General features: G+C 40.4%; 1 protein-coding gene across 2 annotated transcripts in view; it reads right to left on the bottom strand.

Annotated features, from left to right (window-relative positions):
- The window catches only part of LOC110299940 (disintegrin and metalloproteinase domain-containing protein 18), a 70,461-nt gene that overhangs the window by 12,787 nt on the left and 40,688 nt on the right, over nt 1-16,986 (bottom strand). For both annotated transcript variants that reach the window (XM_021169912.2, XM_085844324.1), the window contains exons 16-17: nt 16,398-16,584; nt 13,899-13,979 (exon numbers count right to left, since the gene is read on the bottom strand). In XM_021169912.2, coding sequence (XP_021025571.1) covers nt 13,899-13,979; nt 16,398-16,584 — 268 coding nt within the window. The remainder of the gene's footprint in view (nt 1-13,898; nt 13,980-16,397; nt 16,585-16,986) is intronic.

Raw genomic sequence — 16,986 nt, 5'->3', positions numbered from 1 at the left:
TGACACCTCCCACCGTGGGCTTGGCCCCACACACCAATCATTAGTCAAGAAATAGCACTGCTGACCTGCCTATAGGACAATCAGATGGAGGAGGGTTCTCAATTGAGGCTCCCTCTTCCAAGGTAACTCAAGGAGCCAACAACAACCAACCAAACCAACCAACCACAAACAACAAAACAGAAAAAAACAAAACAACAACAAAAAGCAAAGAACAAAACTAACTACCACATGATCTTTATGGTCACAGAGATGAATCAACCACTTTCACAAATATCGTCTTTAAAAGATACTTTGATCACTTTTAATGTGTGTGAGAATGTGCATGTTAATGGAGAGGTACCAGTGCGGAGAGCAAGAGAGCGAGAGAGCGAGAGAGCCGCAAGCCTCACCTGCTCAGTCATCTCTCCAGCCCCTAAATAAGCCTTTAAAAAAGATTCAATTTTAAAGTATTTTTATTATAGTTATACTTTTAAAAAGCCTTTTTAAATTATGGTTTCATTTAGGATATTTTGATTGTTTATTCCTTCATTTAACTATTCCCAGATCCCATATATGCAACTTCACGTTCTCTCCCTGTCCCTTTCCCTGTCCCTCCTCCCCTTTCCTCCTCTTCCTCCTCCTCCTTCTCTCTCTCTCCTTCTCTCTCCAAAAAAAATCAAAAAACAAAATATCAATAAAAGAAACATGCCAGACAAAACAAAACAAAACAAAAAGCCCACCCCACGCACACAAACTCCCAAATTCTGGAGTGTATTTGTCTTGGCCAATTATATGGGGCCTGTACTGTGGTACAGTTGATGTATTTAATGTCACTCTTTTGAAGAAAAAAAGATTTGCCAGTGAGGATCAGTTACAGAAATAGGTTCTTAGGGGTTGGGTGCTGTGTTCACCACCCCCTCTCAGTCCTGGGACTCCATCTAGCCTGAACCTGAGCTGGTCCTGTGAGTCCTATGAGTTCATGTGTGCATCAGTGCTGCTCTGTCTAGAAGATTCTGCTCCCGTGGAGTCAACCATCAACTCCGGCTGTTATAGCCCCTCTGCCTTCTCTTCCTCATAGACCCCTGACCCCTGCCTGAACCTTGAGCAAAGGGTTTGATGATGATGCGCCATTTAGCATTTAGTGCTCCAAAGTTTCTCACTGTCTGCACCTTGGCCAGCTGTGGGCCATTGTGCTAATTCCCTTCTACTGAAAGAACAAGCTTCTCTGGAAAGGGTTTGAGTGAGGGAACAGATCTACGGATGTAGCAATAGCTTCTTCTGACTCCTTTTATTGCTACGTCCGTTTAGCAGGATAACTGTAGTCATGTGTCCCCAGGTCCTTGGCTTTTCTAATCTCAGGTTCTGGGTCACATTTGTTGGGTATTGGTTCCATCTCATGGAGTGGGCCTTAACTGCAGTTGGAAAGCGATTGGTTACAACCATGATATTTGTGGCACTATCCTATCAGTGCAGGTTTTCATGCAGGCAGACCACTGCTGTAGATCACAGGGTTTGTAACTGGGTGACTGATGACCAACTTTCCCCCTAGCTGCACGCAGAGCACCTTCCTGCAATAGGAATGAGGGCACTTAGGGTGATGTTTCTAGTTGGACCCCAGCTTGGCTTCTCCATGTTGGATGGCAGAAGTAAGTATGGCCTTACCACCAAGATGTGAAGAGAGGCTTGGCAACAGCCTGTGATGTTTGGGGCATTCACAGGACTCATGACTCAACCAGATGTAACCCTTTCCTGGCAATGGACATTTTAGTCAGCTGAGAAACACTTTAGTATGCTGAGAAACACTTGAAGGAAAGTTCAGCATTCTTAGTCACCAGGGAAATGCTGGGTAAAACTACTTTGAGATTTTATCTTACCCCAGACGGAATGTCCAAGATCACTAATACATATTACAGCATGTGTCGGTGAGGGGTGTGTTGAACAGTTATTCATTGCTGGTGGAAGCTCAAAGTGGTGTAGCCACTGTGAAAATCAGCTTAGAGAGTCTCCGGGAAGCAGAGAATTAATCTATCTAAAGATTCAGCTATACTACTCTTAGGGATATACACAAAGGACGCCTCATCCTACTACAGAGGCACTTGCTCAGCCGTGGTCATTGCTGTTCTTCTCATAATAGCTAGTAATTGGAAACAGCCTCGGTGTCTATCATTGACGAATGGATAATGAAACTGTGGTGCATCTACGCTATGGAATATTACTCAGCTGTTAGGGAAAAAAATGAAATTATGAGAGTTGAACGTAAATGGATACAGCGAGGCGACCCAGACACCCAAGGGAAAAAAACAAACAAACAAAAAAAAAACAAATAGTGCTTGTTTTCTCTTGGGTACGCATGCTACAAGCCAAAGAAGTATGGATGCTAGGAATCTAGTAAGGGACCAGGCAGAGAAGAGAATAAGAGAGAAAATGGGCAGCAGGGGAGGAAGGGGTTGGGAAGGAAGATAAGAAGAATAAGTGGCAAGTGGAGAGCAGGCTAAAGGTGGGCCTATGGGGAGGGTCAACTAGAAACCATATGGAGATCTCCTATTGTAGAAGCTTTCTAAAATTATTTTATTTTTAATTACGTATGTATGTATGCATATATGTATGTATGTGTGTGTATGTATGTATGTATGTATGTGTGTGTATGTATGTATGTATGTATGTATGTGCTGGAGGGGGGTGTGGAGATGAGTGCAGAGCTTGTAGAGACCAGAAGAGGTTGTTGGATTCCCCTACACCTGGAGTCACAGGACATTGTGAGCCACTCAGCGTGGGGGTTGAGAACTGAACTTGGGCCCTCTGGAAGATCAGCAAGCATTCTCCGCTGCTGAGCCACCTCTTCAGCCCTCACAAATATTGCCTTATTTCTTTAGTTTGGAAACATCTACTATGAGCTGACATGGATACTTTAATTTCCTTTCCTGCCCTCCTTTCAACAGCTGATCAACAATTTGTATGCCATTGATTTTTTTTTCCCCGAAATAAAACAGAAGCAAAAGTAAACATTAACCATGAACAATAAAATGTGGTGATGTACTACTGTAACCCAGCACTCAGAAAAGCCAAAGGTAACTTGGGCTATACAGTGAGGGCTTGCCTCAAAAGCTCAGGAAGAAAACAACTCAAAGGCTTCAGGAAGTCTCTGAAGCTGAACAGATCCACCAGATCCCTTCCTGCTTAAGAGTTCATATAAGCCCTAAGGACCACCAGGAGACATTCTTAGACCAGAAGAGGCAGAGACCAGCCAGGCTGCCTGGAGGAGACTCAGATCGCCTGAGATACCGGAGAAGCATACTCTCAACCTGTTGAGTTGCCTGTAGACTATGCAGTGTGTTCCAGGTTCCCAGATTTGTAAGCTATCACCAATGCACGGGTGAGCTTTGATGATATAGCTGTCCTGAGTCATTTCTATCCCCAGAAGTAACCCCTCAGCCATACTCTAACTTACCCTAATAAAACCTATTGGTTCAACAAGTTGGGCTTTGGTGGTATCCTGACTCTGCCCTAGCATTCTTTTTCCAGCTGAGGTGAGTAGACATCTTCCTATTTCCCAGTAAAAGTATCTCACAACACCCACTGGGTCTCCTCACCTCCTCACCTCCCTTTCACCCCCACACCCCTTCAAGTAGACTTTAAATCTATGTGTGTCCATGTCTATTGCTTACTGTGTGGAGTATCGACAATAGGTATGTGAATCTACAGTTTGGAAAGTAAGATTTGAGTGCTACTGAGAAATTATTTAGGCTTATACAACCATTTGTAGCATTTTGTGAATTAGTTTGAACTTTTTATTATTGTATTTTCAGTAACCTTGAGAAAGTCATCTAGAGCAGACCAATACCAAATGCATCATGTTCTACAGCCCTTCTGAAGGCAAGGCATTTCAGACCACATATTTAGATAGCTTTTTTAATAGGAAAGATTAACAAAACCCACAATCCTAGATAGTTGTTGCCAAAGCTTCTAATCTCCAGAAAAAAAATGAATTAGAAGAGCAATATAACAATCTGAGTAATATAGGACTAAGGAAGTCAGGGTCCACTAAAGAACCCAGTGTCCACTAAGGAACCCAGTGTCTACTTTGCTAGAAGGACTAGAAGAAGCAGGCAGGATAAGAAAGAGACTTTCAAGATTGGGAGGGGGGAATCTTTTAATCCTTTAGAAAAAAAGATGATTTATTTGAAAGTGAAAACCTGTATCTACCTCTAAATATCTATCTCTCAAAACAAATTTCCATCTAGACTTTGAACACGGTGCTATTATAGAATTCTATGTCTCTCATAAAAAGGAGAAAATTATCATGACAAAAACTTTGTCCTGAAATAGAAAATATGATTTCCCTTGCGATCCATGGCTCTTGTGAAATGAAATTGACATAATGCATAGGATCCCTTATAATATATGAGACCTCAAAGTCCCCAAAAGCCAACAAACCACAGGATGTAGAGATCAAGGTTATACAGAGCATGCAAAGCTATAAAAAGTTCAAGATACAGATGTCCACAGAGAGAGGACGCTTCTATCTGAGCTGGTGGCATAAAAGAAAAAAGTGTAGGAACAAGTATCAATTAAAAAATTAATTGTCCTAAGGTTGCAGTCCATAATTCACTTTGTATAAAGTAGAAAAACACAAGGAATTATAAAGTATTCAATCTAAAGTGAAAGGAAATGGATAAAGGGGAAACACAAGTAGCAAATAGTTTATGATATATGCAGTAACAATTTTACTAAAATGTGGAGATAGACAGTAACTTAAAAGTGAAAGATCAAAAAATATACTAATGCTTCTATTGGCAAATGTAAACAAAAGTACACCAGGCAGGGACACATTAGAAACCCCAATAAGAAAGCACATATCAAGCACATGTTCTAATTTTCTTTTTGTTACTGTAATTTAAAACCCTGGCATTCATCCGAGAGACTCTCAAACCCATGGTCTTTGTCCTCGGTTGCTCTCCAGAGGTGGGAGGTAAGTAGTGCCCAGCTGCTAACATAACTGTTCTGGCCATGGCAGTCAAACGTCTCACTCAGCACTTGGGAGGCTAAGACAGGAGGACCAGGTACTTCAGGTCAACCTCAGCTACATATCGAGCTCAGGGCCAGCTTGGGCTACAACAAGACCCTGTCTCAAACAAACAAACAAACAAACAAACAAACAAACAAAACATGCTTCATCTCTAGCCATCAGTATAGACCTATAGGCAAAGAAAAGAATAAATCTATGAAACATGTTCAAGAAATAGACTTATTCCCCCAAAGGAAAAAAAAATCCATGAAATGCATGTGAACAGAAAAACAATGAATTCTTCTATATCAAGTGACAGCATTATATAAATGTTTATTTTTTTAAAAGAAAGCATTAAGCCCAGATTTGTTCTCTCATACATCAGATAAAATTTTTAAGAGAGAAGTGTCAACTTACATACAAGCCATGAAAACGGAAAGGGAGGAGATTGCCCCCATCCGGCGAGCTTTAGCTTAGCTCCCAGGCCACACGCCATGTGCCATGATAGAAAAGCTCCAAGCCAATCTTACTCCACACATAGTGGAGAAATCCTCAAAAATATTTTCTTCAAGGTTGTCTGATGCAAACCTTACATATATAAATCAATTTCTTATGGTAGTGAAGCATAAGAATCTGGGATTAAGAATATAATACCATCCACACAAGTACAAGTGGCATGCTTGTTTATGAACTGAATGGTTTATGAATAGGACTTATGTTAAGAAAACTAAAAATCTGATTAAATAAAATATTTAAATGTGTAGAAATGGAGTGATAGTCCATGCTCATGGAACAGAATTAGGATGTTGGATTTTACCAATTGAACCGTAGAATCAGCATAAACCCAACCCAAGCTATCTCATGGATATCAATACACAGATCTGCCAAGCTAAATTATGTACTTAAAGAAAACAGTGTGTAGAACAACCAATACTTTTCATTGTTGAATAAGAGATGAAGATAGATAGCTTTGCTTTATGATCCAGATAAACTAAAAAGCCACAGTAACCATAAAAATGTGGTACTAATAAGGAAATAGAAAAATAAACCCAAGGAACAGGGAAGGAAGTCCAATATCAGAGCCACATAAGTGAGGTTTTCTTTAAAAATGGGTTTTTTTGAAACACAATACATATAGTGAAATACAAATAAACATGAATTAAAAAGTTTTAGCAAATCCCAAATGTCAAGGTAAAATAATTAAACAAATAATAATCTATTTTTAAAAGTGTGTCCAATGGAGAATATAAAAAAATGTAATAATATCTATTGTTCTCTTCTGCCTTGTTAAAAGTATAAAGAACAAAATATTGAGAGAAAGACCTAAGAGAGGAGAGCCACAGATCTTGCCAACAATCACAATTCCAGAGAACACAAGCAAAGGGAGGGCAGGCTCTTCTATGCCAGGCCGTCCACACACTCCAAATCTAACACATTTAGAAATTATAAAAGGGAATGTAGAAAATCTGGATAAGTTCAAGTCCAATCATCTTCTGTTGATTATACTACACACTGGTTTCCTTTTAGGAAAATAAGGAAACAAAGACGCTTCGCACCCAAACCAGTAAATATCAAGAAAATAAAGCCCGGTGCCTGGGCCATGGGGATTTTACATTACTACATTAAAACAGATAAGCAATTGAGAGAAAATAAAAATGTGCTCCCAAAAACATCCAGTTCACTTCATAGCATCAGAGTAGCTCACTTGGTTTGCTCGTATTAATCCACTAGATGTGGACATGTCTTTTAAGAACAACATAGCTGCTCTTCCGGTCAGAAAAGCACCTGGGCAGCTGGGGCGCAGGGTCTGCTGACACTCGCCAGCTACCCACAACACCCGCCACAGGATCTTAAGACTTCTGGTGAGTGGAGCACAGCTTCTGCTCCAATCCAATTGCGCGGGACCTGAGACTGCATTAGTTAGGGAAGCAGAAACCGGCCTGAGTAGGACCACAGGCCTCATCCGGCTGGATCAGCGCCGGGGTAGCGGGAGCGCAGGGTTGCCTGACACCCGCCAGCTACCCACGACCCCCGCCGCAGGATTTTGGGACTGCTGGTGAGTGGAACACAGCTTCTGCTCCAATCCAATTGCGCGGGACCTGAGACTGCATTAGTTAGGGAAGCAGAAACCGGCCTGAGTAGGGCCACAGGCCTCACCCGGCCGGATCAGCGCCAGGGTAGCGGGAGCGCAGGGTTGCCTGACACCCGCCAGCTACCCAAGACCCCCGCCGCAGGATTTTGGGACTGCTGGTGAGTGGAACACAGCTTCTGCTCCAGTCCAATCACGCGGGACCTGAGACTGCTCTGGTTGGGGAGAGAGAAATCCGGCCTACATAGGGCCACAACCCTCTTCCGGTCAGGAAAGCACCTGTGCAGCTGGGGCGCAGGGTCAGCTGACACTCACCAGCTACCCACAACACCCACCACAGGATCTTAAGACTTCTGGAGAGTGGAACACAGCTTCTGCTCCAATCCAATTGCACGCGGGACCAGAGACTGCATTAGTTAGGGAAGCAGAAAAACGGCCTGAGTAGGACCACAGGCCTCTTCCGGCTGGACCAGCACCGGGGTACCGTCAGCTACCCACGACCCCCGCCGCAGGATTTAGAGACTGCTGGTGAGTGGAACACAGCTTCTGCTCCAATCTTTAAATAGTGACAACCATAACAACTAACCCCAGAGATTACCAGATGGCGAAAGGTAAACGTAATAATCTTACTAACAGGAACCAAGACCACTCACCATCATCAGAACCCAGCACCCCCACTTCGCCCAGTCCAGGGCACCCCAACACACCGGAAAAGCTAGACACGGATTTAAAAGCATATCTCCTGATGATAGAGGACTTCAAGAAGGACTTTAATAACACACTTAAAGAAATGCAGGAGAACACTGATAAAAAGGCAGAAGACAATAAAGGGGAAGCACAAAAATCCCTTAAAGAATTGCAGGAGAACACTGCTAAAGAGTTACAAATCCTTAAAGAAAAACATGATAACATAATCAAACAGGTAGAAGTCCTTACAGAAAAACAGGAAAACACATCCAAACAGATGATGGAAATGAACAAAACCATACTAGACCTAAAAAGAGAAGTAGACACAATAAAGAAAACCCAAAATGAGGCAACACTGGAGATAGAAACCCTAGGAAAGAAATCTGGAACCATAGATATGAGCATCAGCAACAGAATACAAGAGATGGAAGAGAGAATCTCAGGTGCAGAAGATTCCATAGAGAACATCGGCACAACAATCAAGGAAAATGTAAAATGCAAAAAGATCCTAACTCAAAACATCCAAGAAATACAGGACATAATGAGAAGACCAAACCTACGGATAATAGGAGTGGATGAGAATGAAGATTTTCAACTCAAAGGACCAGCAAACATCTTCAACAAAATTATAGAAGAAAACTTCCCAAATCTAAAGAAAGAGATGCCCATGAACATACAAGAAGCCTACAGAACTCCAAATAGACTGGACCAGAAAAGAAATACCTCCCGACACATAATAATCAGAGCAACAAATGCTCTAAATAAAGATAGAATACTAAAAGCAGTAAGAGAAAAAGGCCAAGTAACATATAAAGGCAAGCCTATCAGAATTACACCAGACTTTTCACCAGAGACTATGAAAGCCAGAAGATCCTGGACGGATGTTATACAGACACTAAAAGAACACAAATTCCAGCCCAGGCTACTATACCCAGCCAAACTCTCAATTAACATAGATGGAGAAACCAAAGTATTCCACGACAAAACCAAATTCACACATTATCTCTCCACGAATCCAGCCCTTCAAAGGATAATAACAGAAAAAAACCAATACAAGGACAGGAACCACGCCCTAGAAACAACAAGAAGGTAATCCCTCAACAAACCTAAAAGAAGACAGCCACAAGAACAAAATGCCAACTTTAACATCAAAAATAACAGGAAACAACAATTACTTTTCCTTAATATCTCTTAATATCAATGGACTCAACTCCCCGATAAAAAGACATAGACTAACAAACTGGCTACACAAACAAGACCCAACATTTTGCTGCTTACAGGAAACTCATCTCAGAGAAAAGGATAGACACTACCTCAGAATGAAAGGCTGGAAAACAATTTTCCAAGCAAATGGCATGAAGAAACAAGCTGGAGTAGCCATTCTAATATCTGATAAGATTGACTTCCAACCCAAAGTCATTAAAAAAGACAGGGAAGGACACTTCATACTCATCAAAGGTAAAATCCTCCAAGAGGAACTATCAATCCTGAATATCTATGCTCCAAATACAAAGGCAGCCACATTCATTAAAGAAACTTTAGTAAAGCTCAAAGCACACATTGCACCTCATACAATAATAGTGGGAGACTTCAACACACCACTTTCACCAATGGACAGATCATGGAAACAGAAACTAAACAGGGACACAGTGAAACTAAGAGAAATTATGAATCAAATGGATCTGGCAGATATCTACAGAACATTCTATCCTAAAACAAAAGGATATACCTTCTTCTCAGCACCTCATGGTACCTTCTCCAAAATTGACCACATAATTGGTCACAAAACAGGCCTCAACAGATATAAAAATATTGAAATTGTCCCATGCATCCTATCAGATCACCATGGACTAAGGCTGATCTTCAATAACAAAATAAATAATAGAAAGCCAACCTTCACGTGGAAACTGAACAACACTCTTCTCAATGATACCTTGGTCAAGGAAGGAATAAAGAAAGAAATTAAGGACTTTTTAGAGTTCAATGAAAATGAAGCCACAACATACCCAAACTTATGGGACGCAATGAAAGCATTTCTAAGAGGAAAACTCATAGCTCTGAGTGCCTCCAAAAGGAAACTAGAGAGAGCACACATTAGCAGCTTGACAACACACCTAAAAGCACTAGAACAAAAGGAAGCAAATTCACCCAAGAGGACTAGACGGCAGGAAATAATCAAACTCAGGGGTGAAATCAACCAAGTGGAAACAAGAAAAACTATTCAAAGAATCAACCAATCAAGGAGCTGGTTCTTTGAGAAAATCAACAAGATAGATAAACCCTTAGCCAGACTCACTAGAGGGCACAGGGAAAGCATCCTAATTAACAAAATCAGAAATGAAAAAGGAGACATAACAACAGATCCTGAAGACATCCAAAACACCATCAGATCCTTCTACCAAAGGCTATACTCAACAAAACTGGAGAACCTGGATGAAATGGAGAAGTTCCTAGACAGATACCAGGTACCAAAGTTGAATCAAGATCAGGTTAATGATCTAAACAGCCCTATATCCCCCAAAGAAATAGAAGCAGTCATTAATAGTCTCCCAACTAAAAAAAGCCCAGGACCAGATGGGTTTAGTGCAGAGTTCTATCAGACCTTCAAAGAAGATCTAATCCCAGTTCTTCACAAACTATTCCACAAAATAGAAACAGAAGGTACTCTACCCAACTCATTCTATGAAGCCACAATTACTCTGATACCTAAACCACAAAAAGACCCAACAAAGATAGAAAACTTCAGACCAATATCCCTTATGAATATTGATGCAAAAATCCTCAATAAAGTTCTTGCTAACCGAATCCAAGAACACATCAAAACAATCATCCATCCTGACCAAGTAGGTTTCATCCCAGGGATGCAGGGATGGTTCAATATACGAAAATCCATCAACGTAATCCAGTATATAAACAAACTCAAAGACAAAAACCACATGGTCATCTCCTTAGATGCGGAAAAAGCATTTGACAAGATCCAACACCCATTCATGATAAAAGTCTTGGAAAGATCAGGAATTCAAGGCCCATACCTAAACATGATAAAAGCAATCTACAGCAAACCAGTAGCCAACATCAAAGTAAATGGTCAGAAGCTTGAAGCAATCCCTCTAAAATCAGGGACTAGACAAGGCTGTCCACTTTCTCCATACCTATTCAACATTGTACTTGAAGTCCTAGCCAGAGCAATTCGACAACAAAAGGAGATCAAAGGGATACAAATTGGAAAAGATGAAGTCAAAATATCACTGTTTGCAGATGATATGATAGTATATATAAGTGACCCTAAAAATTCCACCAGAGAACTCCTAAGCCTGATAAACAGCTTCGGTGAAGTAGCTGGATATAAAATTAACTCAAACAAATCAATGGCCTTTCTCTATACAAAGAATAAACAGGCTGAGAAAGAAATTAGGGAAACAACACCCTTCTCAATAGTCACAAATAATATAAAATATCTTGGCATGACTCTAACTAAGGAAGTGAAAGATCTGTATAATAAAAACTTCAAGTCTCTGAAGAAAGAAATTATAGAAGATCTCAGAAGATGGAAAGATCTCCCATGCTCATGGATTGGCAGGATCAACATTGTAAAAATGGCTATCTTGCCAAAAGCAATCTACAGATTCAATGCAATCCCCATCAAAATTCCAAATCAATTCTTCAACGAATTAGAAAGTGCAATCTGCAAATTCATCTGGAATAACAAAAAACCTAGGATAGCAAAAACTCTCCTCAAGGATAAAAGAACCTCTGGTGGAATCACCATGCCGGACCTAAAGCTCTACTACAGAGCAATTGTGATAAAAACTGCATGGTACTGGTATAGTGACAGACAAATAGACCAATGGAATAGAATTGAAGACCCAGAAATGAATCCACACACCTATGGTCACTTGATCTTCGACAAGGGAGCTAAAAACATCCAGTGGAAGAAAGACAGCATTTTCAACAAATGGTGCTGGCACAACTGGTTGTTAACATTTAGAAGAATGCGAATCGATCCATTCCTATCTCCTTGTACTAAGGTCAAGTCTAAGTGGATCAAGGAACTTCACATAAAACCAGAGACACTGAAACTTATAGAGGAGAAAGTGGGGAAAAGCCTTGAAGATATGGGCACAGGGGAAAAATTCCTGAATAGAACAGTAATGGCTTGTGCTGTAAGATCGAGAATTGACAAGTGGGACCTCATGAAACTACAAAGCTTCTGCAAGGCTAAAGACACCATCAATAAGACAAAAAAACCACCAACAGATTGGGAAAGGATCTTCACCTATCCTAAATCAGATAAGGGACTAATATCCAATATATATAAAGAACTCAAGAAGGTGGACTCCAGAAAGTCAAATAACCCCATTAAAAAATGGGGCTCAGAACTGAACAAAGAATTCTCACCTGAGGAATACCGAATGGCAGAGAAGCACCTGAAAAAATGTTCAACATCCTTAATCATCAGGGAAATGCAAATCAAAACAACCCTGAGATTCCACCTCACACCAGTCAGAATGGCTAAGATCAAAAATTCAGGTGACAGCAGATGCTGGCGAGGATGTGGAGAAAGTGGAACACTCCTCCATTGTTGGTGGGATTGCCAGCTTGTACAACCACTCTGGAAATCAGTCTGGCGGTTCCTCAGAAAATTGGACATAGTACTACCGGAGGATCCAGCAATACCTCTCCTGGGCATATATCCAGAAGATGTCCCAACCGGTAAAAAGGACACATGCTCCACTATGTTCATAGCAGCCCTATTTATAATAGCCAGAAGCTGGAAAGAACCCAGATGTCCCTCAACAGAGGAATGGATACAGAAATTATGGTACATTTACACAATGGAGTACTACTCAGCTATTAAAAAGAATGAATTTATGAAATTCCTAGCCAAATGGATGGACCTGGAGGGCATCATCTTGAGTGAAGTAACACAATCACAAAAGAACTCACACAATATGTATTCATTGATAAGTGGATATTAGCCCAAAACTTAGGATACCCAAGATATAAGATACAATTTGATAAACGCATGAAACTCAAGAAGAATGAAGACCAAAGTGTGGACATTGTGCACCTTCTTAGAATTGGGAACAAAACACCCAGGGAAGGAGTTACAGAGACAAAGTTCGTAGCTGTGATGAAAGGATGGACCATTTAGAGACTGCTGTATCCAGGGATCCGTCCCATAATCAGCTTCTAAAAGCTGACACCATTGCATACACTAGTAAGATCTTGCTGAAAGGACCCAAATATAGCTGTCTCTTGTGAGACGATGCCGGGGCCTAGCAAACACAGGAGTGGATGTTCACAGTCAGCTATTGGATGTATCACAGGGCTCCCAATGGAGAAGCTAGAGAAAGTACCCAAGGAGCTAAAGGGATCTGCAACCCTATTTTTGGAACAACATGATGTACTAACCAGAACCCTGGAGCTCTTGTCTCTAGCTGCATATGTATCGAAAGATGGCCTAGTCGGCCATCAATGGAAAGAGAGGCCCATTGGACTTGCAAACTTTATATGCCCCAATATAGGGGAATGCCAGGGCCAAAAGAATGGAAATGGGTGGGTAGGGAAGTGGGGGGCGCTATGGGGGACTTTTGGGATAGTATTGGAAATGTAATTGAGGAAAATATGTAATAAAAATATTAAAAAAAAAAAAAAGAAGAAAGGAGATGACAAAATTCTGCCAAATTTTTTCACAAAGTTATTGATATTTCAAACAAGATTTGTAGGCATTGCTTTTGTTCCCTAATTTGACTGTTAAGGTTTTTAGTAGCAACCTTTTTGCTTGATTTTTAAGGAAACCTTATATTTGTGCAGCTTATTTTTGCCTTGTCTGCTGTGCAGCGGATACTGAGTAACAATAAAGTTCAAACTCTGCAAGGTGTCATGCTTAACCCTTGTGTGTTGGTTAGATTTGTTCTTTCAACATTTTGCATGGTGAGTCCTTCAAACAGTGAGGTTGTTTTCTTGTGTTTTCAGTGCATGCAGGTATACTATCTTAATAAAACCACTATGGCTTTCAAAAAAAAAAAAAAAAAAAAAGAACAACATAGCTGTCACTTATCCAGAACTGGCTTTGAGTCCCCCCCCCCCCCCCGCAGTAGTCTAACCTGTGAAACTACGGACAGAGCCACTCACCCCATTCCCTTTGCACTTCTTAGTGGCGTTGCAGTCATTTCCTGTGTAATTAACTTCTTTGCAGGTTCCGTTTATACAATACTAAAATTAAGCACAGAATATTTCCCAGTCACAAACGTCAAGTAAAACAAGACATTCAAGACCCGTTTACCCGTTTTGCTTTGATTCTCATACAAACATTCAGGCTTTCTAATGTCACCTCCTCAACAGCAATGTTATCAAAGCAATAGCAGTGACTGCTCAGAGCTGATGGAGATCACACATGGTTTGGATTTTGACTCCTACAGTTTGAACTGACTGAAATTCTCACCGCATTTCCTTTACTGTTAATATTTGTTATGGGTAATTGGACAGAAGTCAAAAGTGTCCCCTTAAGGCTGGAGAATAGTTTTGCTCATGTCTCAAATACAATTTGTAAGTTGCTTTGAATCACTGTGGGGGCATATATCAGAATTATAGAGAGAAATGGTTTAACTTTGTTTTCCTAGGCATTGTCAAACCTTTTCATGACAGAGTGGCAACCAAATGATAATTTGGGTATGTCATTATCTTGGTCTCATTTACCTTTTTCTATTCTATTTGGCTTGGAAGCTTTTAATTTTTTCAATTGTTAACATAAGGTAGAATTAAGTAATACACAATATGAAGATGTCAAATGAGAGTGAAAGTTATCTCATTGTAATTATTTGTTCAAAATTACCATACAACTAATAAACAAATCATATATCAAATTGCATATACCAGCTTTCATGTGGCCCTTACATTCAATATTCAGTGTAATATTAAGTATTCTAGCTGGATCACTTTAGATACTAAGAAGAAATAAAAGATATCCAAATAATAAAGGAAGTAGTGAAATTGCTTGTTCATAGATGACACGATCATATATGTAGTTGATCTCCAGTGTACACAGACAGACTACACATGAAAACTCAAATAAGCTTAGCGACTGCATACTGATGCCCGTGCCAAAACATAGGCTCACAGACTGCATACAGTTGTCTATGTAAACACACAGAGACCGAGGCTGCAGACAGATGGCTTTGTAATTAGACTGCACAAAGATATATATCCAAATGCACACAGGATGACACACTACAGAGATGGCTGGGCTGTGCAAACACTCACAAGCTGACACATTGCACAAGATGTCTGAGAAAATACATAATATGCAGACTGACAGACTGTAAACTAATGGCCAGGCAAGCCACACACAGGCTGACAGACTGCACACAGATGCCTGTGCAAATATAGCCAGACAGCACACAGTTGACTGTGCAAACAAAACCACACAGACTTATAGACCACACACAGATGCAAGTGCAGACACACAGACTTACAGACTGCCTGAAGATTCATCTACTAGCACACAGAGTCTCACATGCTGCATACTTACGCCTTTATAAACACACACCAACATAGGTACTGCACACAGATGCCATAGAAACACACACAGATGACAGACTACTCATAGATGCCCATGAAAATACACACTAACAGACTATACAGAGATGAATGTGCAAACACACACAAACTGACCAACTGCATACAAATGCTTGTGTAAACACTCACATACTACACACAGATGAACATGGGACCATGCAGAGAATGGCAGAATGCATACAGATTCATAAGCAAACATTCACAGATGTACAGATTACATATGGATGCACATGCAAACACTCACACAAACTCCATACACTAATCAGTGAATTCAGCAAAGTTTTAGGATAACATATTCACATAAAAATCAGTTCTAGGGGCTGGCGAGATGGCTCAGTGGTTAAGAGCGCCGACTGCTCTTCCTAAGGTCCAGAGTTCAAATCCCAGCAACCACATGGTGGCTCACAACCATCCGCAACGAGATCTGGCGCCCTCTTCTGGAGTGTCTGAAGACAGCCACAGTGTACTTACATATAATAAATAAATAAATCTTAAAAAAAAAAAATCAGTTCTATTTCTACCAAAAAACAATGGACAAGCCAATGAATATTTAAAATTTTTTGTCGTAAGAGGTTGATAAACTCTGGATTTAGTCTTTGTATAATGACTACATGAATGTCATTTGCATGTATGTGTCCACTTGCACACACAGATATGCACACACACATGAGCTTGTCCCTGTGCTTCACTAGTAATGCCTTGACTCTCCCAAACGATTCCCATTTACACTCTGGTCATATACATAAGCACATGATTGGATTAATATGAATATGGTTTTCAGTGAAGTAAGGGGATATGAAAACTCAATTTTACTATTGGAAATTATTAGGTCTAAAAAATAATAGCACTTGGTGGTTAGGAGACTCTTGTGTTAAAAACACGTGGTGCTTTTTTACGTAGAGACCGAAACGCATCGAGACTTGAATACCAAAGCTCCCTTTGCTTGCCAATTAACACCATATAGGAAATGAACACAAGCACCAGGCTCAAACTGTGGTAGCCATCGTGGTAATTAGCATAAATTGACAGAGCTAAATATAATCCTCGGTCGATTACCATTTGTGGTCCACACACAGTGCCATCAGCCACGTATGCGCTGTCTCTGCCATCTGATCTCATAGACAACCCAGGAAGTACGGACAGACACACGCTGTCGTGGACATAGGAATATACCACAGATTGACTAGGGCTCTTAAAATTCTTGGACGGCCGAAAACAAGCTAATTTCCCACAGAGAACATCCCTAGAAATGGAAAACAGAAAAGTCTTCATTATCATCTTAATTTTCAGTTAACAGTATAAAACCAGAAAAATGATGCAATGGTAACATTGTTTTAGGGTGTTATAAGATTTTTTAAAAAAAAAATGCAAAGAGATAAATGCAAACAGGTTAATTAGCACCGTGGCAGTCCTGGAATGTATATACTGAATTCACACATGTACATGCAACTTAATTTTCTATTATGGGCTTCAGTGGTCTGGTCCTGTAACCTGAAGTTTCCCGATGGTGGCAAACCACTTATTCTTTCTGCATCTTTTGATTATGCACTATTATTTTATTATTATACACGTTACTATTCACAGAGTTTTATAATACATTTATTACTTAGACCCATGTGTACATATGTGCTCACATGTGCATCTG

The sequence above is a fragment of the Mus caroli genome, unplaced genomic scaffold, assembly GCF_978045245.1.
Source record: "Mus caroli unplaced genomic scaffold, Mus_caroli_1 scaffold_10, whole genome shotgun sequence".
In the NCBI taxonomy this organism is placed as follows: Eukaryota; Metazoa; Chordata; class Mammalia; order Rodentia; family Muridae; genus Mus; species Mus caroli.
Note: the sequence above shows the minus strand (reverse complement) of the source record. Positions and strands in the feature narration are given on the sequence as shown.